Source organism: Pan paniscus, chromosome 21 (genome assembly GCF_029289425.2).
Source record: "Pan paniscus chromosome 21, NHGRI_mPanPan1-v2.0_pri, whole genome shotgun sequence".
Lineage (NCBI taxonomy): Eukaryota > Metazoa > Chordata > Mammalia > Primates > Hominidae > Pan > Pan paniscus.
In genome coordinates this window covers 32,743,474-32,752,427 of record NC_073270.2, presented here as the reverse complement: position 1 = coordinate 32,752,427, position 8,954 = coordinate 32,743,474, and the positions used below count along the sequence as shown (strand labels likewise).

General features: G+C 45.3%; 1 protein-coding gene across 1 annotated transcript; it reads left to right on the top strand.

Moving 5' to 3' along the window:
* The first annotated feature begins 8,272 nt into the window (after window positions 1-8,272).
* LOC117977147 (cyclin-dependent kinase 2-associated protein 2-like) lies at window positions 8,273-8,954 on the top strand. Its single transcript, XM_034947055.3, has one exon. It carries the CDS (start codon window positions 8,468-8,470, stop codon window positions 8,795-8,797), a length of 330 nt encoding a protein of 109 aa, XP_034802946.1. The 5' UTR covers window positions 8,273-8,467; the 3' UTR covers window positions 8,798-8,954.

The following is an 8,954-nucleotide window of genomic DNA, read 5'->3' as shown; positions in this document are numbered from 1 at the left end:
GAAACAAACTCATTCTAAAATTCATACAAAAATGCAAAGGATCTGACAGACAAAACAGTCTTGAAAAAAATATTGGAAAACTCACAATTTTCAGTTTCACAGCTTACTACAAATCTACAGTAATCAAGAGAGTGTGGTACTGGCATAAGACCAATAGACTTTTAGACCAATACAATAGAACAGATTTGAGATCCTACAAATTAGTCCTCACATATAAGGTCAATGACTGTTCAACAAGGTGTTCAAGTCTAGTCATGGGAGATAAGGACGGACTCTTCAACAGCTGGATGTCAGTGCACAAGAGAGAAGTTAGAACCCTACCTTGCAGTATATACAAAAATTAATTCTAAATTAATAAAAGACTTAAATGTAAGGACTAAAAATATGTAACTCTTAGAAGAGAACACACGGTAAACCGTTATGACATTGAGTTTTAAGTGTATTTTGAAATATGACAGAAAAGCACAGATAACAAAAGAAAATACAAGTAAATTAGATTTAATCAAAATAAAAACCCTTTATGCATCAAAGGATACTATCAAGGGAGTGAAAAGACAACCCATAGTATGTGAGAAAATATGTATCTGATAAAATCAAAGTGTATATCTGATAAAAGCTTAATAACCCACAACTCAACATGAGAATTTCTAACATCCCAATTAAAACATAGGCAAAGGACTTGAATAGACATTTCACCGAAGAAGATACACAAATGTCTAAGAAGGACAAGAAAAGATGCTAAACACCGTTATTCATTAATAAAATGCAAGACAAAACCCAAATGAGATGCCACTTTGCATCCACTAGTAAGGCTTTCATAACAACGACACAGAAAATCAATGTTGCTAAGGAGGTGGAGAAACTGGAGGCATCATGAACTGGCTGCTAGGAATAGAAAATGATGGACTTACCGTGGAAAACAGATTGCTGTTTCCTCACAGAATCACACAGAGAAACAGGCGCCGCTGGCTTGCGGGTTCTCCTGGGCTGGCGCTGGACGTCCCGGAATCCCAGGCGCGCATCCTTTCTCACCTGAGGGCCCGCCTGGCCGTGACTCCCGCCCCTCTTCTCCTCCGAAGAGAGATCGGGGACGCTCCAGGGGCCGTCTGCAGCCACCTGCAGTCCAGGGGCAGGCTGAGGGTCGGTTCCTTCCCCGGTGCAGCCGCCGCCGGGCAGACCACCTGGCTTGGTCGCAGCCACTTCGCCGCCTAGCCCCGGTTCTGCGAGGCTGGGCGCGGCAGCCAGCTTGGGAGTTGCCCGGTGCCTGTAGCTGGGCGCCCAGGTAGTGAAACATGGCCTGGGTGGCCTCTGGATCGCGAGTGCCCCTGGCCCGAGATCCCGCCAGACCCTGCCCCCGCCCGGCTGCTCCTCTGCCAAAGCACGAGACCTCTAGCCAGGGGCCCTCTGCAGCCACGGGGGATAGGGCTGAGGGCCGGTTCCCCCCCCCCCCCCCCCCCCCCCCCCGTGCAGCAGGGCAGGCCGCCTGGCTTGGCCGCAGCCACAGGGACATCTGGCCCTGGTTCCGAGATGTGGGGAGTGAGGGCGGGCTCCGGAATTGCCTGGAGGCTGCTGCCTACACACAGAAGGCGGCTGCAGCTTGGATGCCCAGATGGGCTGGAGGTGCATGGCCTGGTCGGCCTCGGGATCGCCAGCGCGCCCAGCCTGAGGGCCCCCAGGCCGTGCCTCCCGCCCACTCCTCCACCTGAGGGAGATCGGGGCCATTGGTATGGGCCCTCAGCAGTCACCCCGTGTGGGGTTGAGCGGCGGGTTCTCAGCTGTCGCTCCTGTGAAGCCGCCGCCGCCGGGCAGAATGCCTGGCTTGGACGCAGCCACTGGGACACCTGGCCCTGGTTCTGCGATGCTGGCAGCGCGAGTGGGCTCGAGGGTTGCCAGGCAGCTGCTGCCTGCACACAGAGGGCGACTGCAGCTTGGGCGCCCAGGCGGCGGAGCATGGTCTGGGTGGCCGCTGGAATGCGTGCGCTCCAGGCCTGAGGGACCCGCTGGTGGTGCCACCTGCCTCGCTGTGCGCCTCTCTGCACCTGCGCCGGTGCTAGGCGCCTCTCTGCGCCTTTGCGAGGCCAGAGCTGCTTTCTCCTCAGCACAGACCCGGAGAGCATCGCGAGGGCGGAGCTGAGTTCTCCTCTGCACAGACTTCGGAGATAGAGCGAAGGCGGAGCAGTGTTCTCCTCAGCACAGACCCGGGCAGGCGGGCGGGCGGGCCGGGGGCACCGCGAGGGCTGAGCTGCGTTCTGCTCAGCACAGACCCGGGGGGCACCGCGAAGGCAGAGCAGCGTTCTCCTCAGCACAGACCTTGGGGGCACTGCCTCGCTTTGGGACAACTCGGGGCCGCATCGACGGTGAATAAAATCCTTCCTGTTTGCAGCCCTGAATAATCAGGGTCAGAGACCAGTTAGAAGGGTTCAGTGTGGAAAATGGGAAACCAAAAGCCCCTCTGAATCCTGCCCAACGAGGTTCTCCCCAGCCAAGGCGAGGCGGCCGCAGTGCGAGATCCACACCGCAGCCTCGGAAGACAAATGCAGCATTCCTAATGCAGACATGACACCCAAAATATGACACCCCCATTGCTCATGTAACAAGCACCTGTAATGCTAATGCACTGCCTCAATACAAAAATATTAATATAAGACCCTTAATCCCCTCTCTGCCGTGCAGTCCAAAGACAGCGATCATAATAATCAACATTGACATAGTCAATACAAACGTAGTAACGAACCTAGGGTTAAGGTTGCTGTTTGTTAGGGTTAGGGGTTAGGGGTTTAGGGTTAGGGGTTGGAGATAGGGGTTGGGGTCAGAGTTAGGGGTTAGGAGTCAACGTTTAGAGTTAGGGGTTAAGAGAAGTTAGGGGTTAGAGATTAGGGGTTAGGGTTGGGTTAGGGTGAGGGTGAGGGTTGGGGTTAGGGGTTAGGATTAGGGATAGGGGTTAGGGTTAAGGGTTAGGGTTAGGGTCAGGGGTTAGGGGTCAAGGGTTAGGGGTCAGGGGTAAGGGTCAGGGGTCAGGGGTCCCACTCTGTGGGTTGCCTATTTACTCTGCTGACTGTTCCTTTTGCCATGCAAAAGCTCTTTAGTGTAATTAAGTCCCAGCTATTTATCTTTGTTTTTATTGCATTTGCGTTTGGGTTCTTGGTCATGAAAATCTTGCCTGTGCCAATGTCTAGAAGGGTTTATCCAGTGTTATCTTCCAGAATTTTTATAGTTCAGGAATTAGGTTTAAGTTCTTATTCCATCTTGGTAGATTTTTGTATAAGGTGAGAGGTGAGAATCCAGTTTTATTCCCCTACATGTGGCTCGCCAATTATCCCAACATCATGTGTTGAAAAGGGTGTCCTTTCCCCACTTTACGTTTTTGTTTACTTTGTGGAAGATCAGTTGGCTGTAAGCATTTGGGTTAATTTCTGGGTTCTCTCTTCTCTTCCATTGGTCTATGTGCCTATTTTTAAACCAGTACCATGCTGTTTTGGTAACTATGGCCTTATTGTACAGTTTGAAATCAAGTAGTGTGATGCCACCAGGTTTGTTCTTTTTGCTTAGACTTGGTTTGGCTACATGGCTCTCTTTTGGTTCCATATTAATTTTAGAATTGTTTTTGTAATTCTTTGAAGAATGATGTTGCTATTCAGATAGGGATTGCATTGAATTTGTAGATTGCCTTTAACAGAATGGTAATTTTCACAATATTGGTTCTACCCATCCATGAGCATGGGCATGCATTTCCACTTGTTTGTGTCATCTATGATTTCTTTTCTTTCTTGATTTTTTTTTTTTTTTCCAGAGGGAGTTTCGCTCTTGTCGCTGAGGTGGGAGTGCAATGGTGTGATCTCAGCTCACTACAACTTCTGCCTCCTGGGTTCAAGCGATTCTCCTGCCTCAGCTTCCTGAGTAGCTGGGATTATAGGCATGCGCCACCGTGCCTGGCTCCATCTATGATTTCTTTCAGCAGTGTTTTGTAATTTTCATTGTAGAGGTCTTTTGATTTCTTTGCTAGGTGTATTCCTAAGTTTTGTTTTTCGCAGCTATTGTAAAAGGGGTTGAGTTCTTGATGTGATTCTCTGCTTGGTAGCTGTTGATGTATAGAAGAGCTACTGATTTGTGTCCATTAATCTTGTATCTGGAAACTTTGCTGAATTCTTTTATCAGTTCTAGGAGCTTTCTAGAGGAGTCTGTAGGGTTTTCAAGGCGAAAGATCACATCGTCAGCAACCAGTGACAGTTTGACTTCCTTTTCACCGATTTGGATTTCCTCTATTTCCTTTTGTCTGATTGCTCTGGCTAGGACTTCCAGTACTTTGTTGAAGAGGAGTGGTGAGAGTAGGCTCTTCGTCTTGTTCCAGTTCTCAAAGGGAATGCTTTCACCTTTTCCCCATTCAGTATTATGTTGGCTGTGGGTTTGTCATAGATGGCTTTATTACATTAAGGTATGTCCCTTGTATGCCTATTTTGCTGAGAGCTTTAATCATAAAGCAATGTTAGATTTTGTCGAATGCTTTTTCTGCATCTGTTGATATAATCATGTGAGTTTTTTTTTTAATTTCTGCTTATTTGGTGTATCACATTTATTGACTTGCATATGTTAAACCATTCCTGTATCACTGGTATGAAACCCACTTGATCATCATGGATTATCTTTTTGATATGTTGTTGGATTCAGATAGATAGTATTTTGTTAAGGATTTTGGCATCTGCGTTCATCAAGGATATTGGTCTGTAGTTTTCTTTTTTGGTTACGTCCTTTCATTGTTTTGGTATTAGAGTGATGCTGGCTTCATAGAATGAATCAGGGAGGGTTTCTTCTTTCTCTGTCTTGTGGAATAGTGTGAAAGGATTGGTATCATTTCTTCTTTGAATGAAAGAAGACATTCTTTGAATGTCTGGTAGAATTCTGCTGTGAATCTGTCTGGTCCTCGGCTTTTTTTGTTGGTAATTTTAAAATTACCATTTCAATCTTGCTGCTTGCTTTATTGGTCTGCTTGGGGTATCTACTTCTTCTTGATTTATGCTAGGAGGGTTGTATTTTTCCAGGAATTTATCCAACTCTTCTAGGTTTTCTAGTTTATGTGCCAAAAGGTGTTCATAGTACCCTTGAATAATCTTTAATATTTCAGTGGTGTCAGTTGTAATATCCCCTGTTTCATTTCTTAGTGAGGTTATTTGGATTTTCTCTCTTCTTTTCTTGGTTAATCTTATAACGGTCTATCAATTTTATTTATCTTTTCAAATAACCAACTTTTTGTTTTATTCATGTTTTGTATTTGTTGTTGTTGTTGTTGCTGTGTCAATTTCATTTAGTTCTGCTCTGATCTTGGTTATTTCCTGTGTTTGCTGGGATTGGGTTTGGCTTGTTCTTGCTCCTCCAGTTCCCTGAGATGTGAACTTAGATAATCTGTTTGTTCTCTTTCAGACATTTTGACGTAGGTGTTTAGGGCTACAAACTTTGCTCTTAGCAGTGCCTTTGCTGTATCCCAGAAGTCTTGATAGGTTGTGTCATCCAGTTCGAAGAAATTTTTTACATTTCCATCTTGATTTCGTTTTTCCCCCAATGCTCATTCAGGAGCAGGTTATTTAATTTCCATGTATTTGCATGGTTTTGAAGATTCCTTTTGGAGTTGATTTTCAGTTTTATTCCACTATGATCTGAGAGAGTGCGTGATACAATTTCAATTTTCTTAAATTTATTGAGACTCGTTTTATGGCCTATCATGTGGTCTATATTGGAGAAAATTCCATGTGCTGTTGAATAGAATGTGTATTCTGTGGTTGTTGGATGAAATGTTCTGTATATATCTGTTAAGTCCATTTGTTCCAAAGTATATTTTAAATCCAGTGTTTCTTTGTTGACTTTCTGTCTTGATGACCTGTCTAGTGCTGTCAATGGAGTATTGAAGTCCCCCACTATTATTGTGTTGCTGTCTATCTCATTTCTTATGTCTACTAGTAATTGTTTTATAAATTTGGGAGCTCCAGTGTTAGGTTCATGTATGTTTAGGATTGTCATATTTTTCTGTTGAATGAGACCTTTGTCTTTGTCTTTGTCTTGTCTTTGTCTCTTTTAGCTACTGTTGCTTTAAAGTTTGCTTTGTCTCATATGAGAATAGCTACCACTGCTTGCTTTTGGTGTCCATTTGCATGAAATGCCTTTTTCTACCACTTTACTTAAGTTTATGTAGGTCGTTATGTGTTAGGTGAGTCTCCTGAAGGCAGCAGATAGTTAGTTGGTGAGTTCTTATCCATTATGTGGTTCTGTATCTTGTAAGTGGAGCATTGAAGCCATTTAGAACCAACATTAGTATTAAAAAGTGAGGTACCATTGCTTTCATCATGCTCTTTGTTGCCTCTGTACTTTGTTTTTGTTTTTTTGTTTTTTATTATTGCTTTTTAACTTGTATTTTTGTTTTATAGGTCTTGTGTGATGTATGCTTTAATGAAGTTCTGTTTTGATGTGTTTCCAGGATTTGTTTCATGATTTAGAGCTCCTTTTAGCAGTTCTTACAGTGCTGGTTTGGTAATGGCAAATTCTGTCAGCATTTGTTTGTCTGAAAATAACTGTATCTTTCTTTCATATATGATGTTTAGTTTTGCTGGATACAGAATTCTTGGCTGATACTTGTTTTGTTTGAGGAGGCTGAAGAAAGGGCCCCAATCCCATCTAGCTTGTAAGGTTTCTGCTGCAAAATCTGCTGTTAGTTTGATAGGTTTTCCTTTATAGGTTACCTAGTGCTTCTGTCTCACAGCTCTTAAGATTCTTTCCTTTGTCTTAACTTTCGATAACCTAATGACAATGTACCTAGGCTAAGATCTTTTTGTGATGAATTTCCCAGGTGTTATTTGTGCTTCTTGTATTTGAATGTCTAGGTCTCTCACAAGGCCACGGAAGTTTTCCTTGATTATTCCCCCAAATATGTTTTCCTGGCTTTTAGAATTCACTTCTTCCTCAGGTACACCAATTAGTCTCAGGTTCCATCGTCTTAGGCCCCACCACTGGGGCCGCTACACATGACATGGGATGTGGGCCATTGGGTAGAGGGCACGGAGATGGGGCGCTGCCAGGGGAGCCAAGGAGGAAAGAGAGCACTCTCCAAATTGTCTTCCAAGGTTTCAATGTGCATTTTATTAACTCAGAATCTGTCGGGAATAATACTAGGGAAATACCTTTCCCTGGAGATGGGTCTTGTCAGTGGAGTGAGATAGGTTGGGGGGAGGAAGAGGAATGGGAGGCTCAGTTTATAAATATTAAGATCAGCAAGGGTGTGCTGCTGGCAGGAGCAGAGGGAGCCTGAGGATTTGGGTGGCTGCCGTTGGTAAGTGGTTGCAATCCAGAGAGTGGGATTGAATTCCTCCCCTGTCATGTTAGCATCCCGTTTCCTGGGCGCGGGTCTAACGCCCTGCAGGTGGTCATTTCACTCGTGGTTGCTTTGTCTCTCTTCTGCCATGCCCAGACTCAGCTTCACACTCCAGGGCTGCGTACCACCAGCCACTGTCATGTTAACACCTTCCCAGGCCAATGTGTCCTTGGCCTAGAGCCCAATCTGCTGGACAGCCTGGGACCATCCATTTTCGGGGTGGTGGGCAACCTGGTGGCCATCGTGGTGCTGTGCAAGTCATGCAAGGAGCAGAAGGAGACCATCTTCTGTTCACTGTTATGCGGCTGGCCACCACCGACCTGTTGTTCACTTTGCTGGTGAGCCAGGTGACCATCGCCACGTACATGAAGGGTGGGTAACCTGGGGGCCAGCTGCTGTGCGAGTACAGCATCTTCAGCCTGTTCTTCTTCAGTCTGTCCGGCCTCAGCATCATCTGTGCCGTGATATCTATACAGGTAATTTGTGTTAGACATTCTTAGAAGAGTTTCAAAAGTTTTATGTTTGTATCTCGCTTATAAACAGAGTCCTCAAATGCGTGAAAAAGAAATCATGCCATGGTTGAATTTCAGCAGGAATAAGTTTATTTTACCTATTCAAAATCAAAATACTTTTTTTTTGTTTGAAAATGTGTTTTAAAGATATGTTTTTGAAAAAAGTTTAAGTAAATATTTAATAATGTCCCCTTTTCTATCCCAAGAAATAATTTCATATAGTTTATTTAAATTTTTTAACAAAAATGTAGCATAATTTTTTTTAAATTGTATATTTTATTTAACCCAATATATATCCAAAATATTGCGTCAATAGGTAATCAATATAAAAATTATTAGAGATAGTTTGCATTCTTTTTTCATATGAAATCTTTGAAATCCATTGTGTATTTTACATTTTAGGATGTCTCAACTCAAATGTGAAATTTTCTTGGAGAATATTTGAACTGTATTTAGATTAATACAAATTGCAGTTAAAAAGTTTAATATAGATTTACCAGGGGGCGTGCAGCCCGCTTGCCAATCAGATCGCTGCTGAGCGGTCCCGCAGCTAACCCCCGAAGAGCAGCCTGCTGGGTTCCCCAGCGCCCAGGAGTTGGGGATGTTCTACAAACCTACCACCACTGCCCCCAGCAGCACCCCTGGCTCCAGCACCCCTGGGCCGGGCACTCCGGTCCCTACAGGAAGCGTCCCGTCGCCGTCAGGCTCAGGGCCAGGAGCCGCTGCCTCTTTCAGACCGCTGTTTAACAACTTTGGACAGCCTACCATCGGCTGTGTGCAGGCCATGAAACCACCTGGTGCCCAGGGCTCCCAGAGCACCTACGCGGAACTGCTGTTGGTCACAGGGGAGATGGGCAAAGGGATCCGGCCCACCTATGCTAGCAGCAAGAGCGCCACGGAGCGCCTGAAGAGAGGTATCATCCATCCCTAGTCAGAATGCCTGGCAGAGACAGAGCGGAACGCCGGCACTTAACAGGAAACTCCTAGGCCTCTGTGCCTGGACTCCAGAGCACCTGCTTCTCCCTGGCCTTCATCCCTAGTTGCACTAACCATCCTGGGCTTCCTGTCCTGTGTCCCTTGATGGGTGC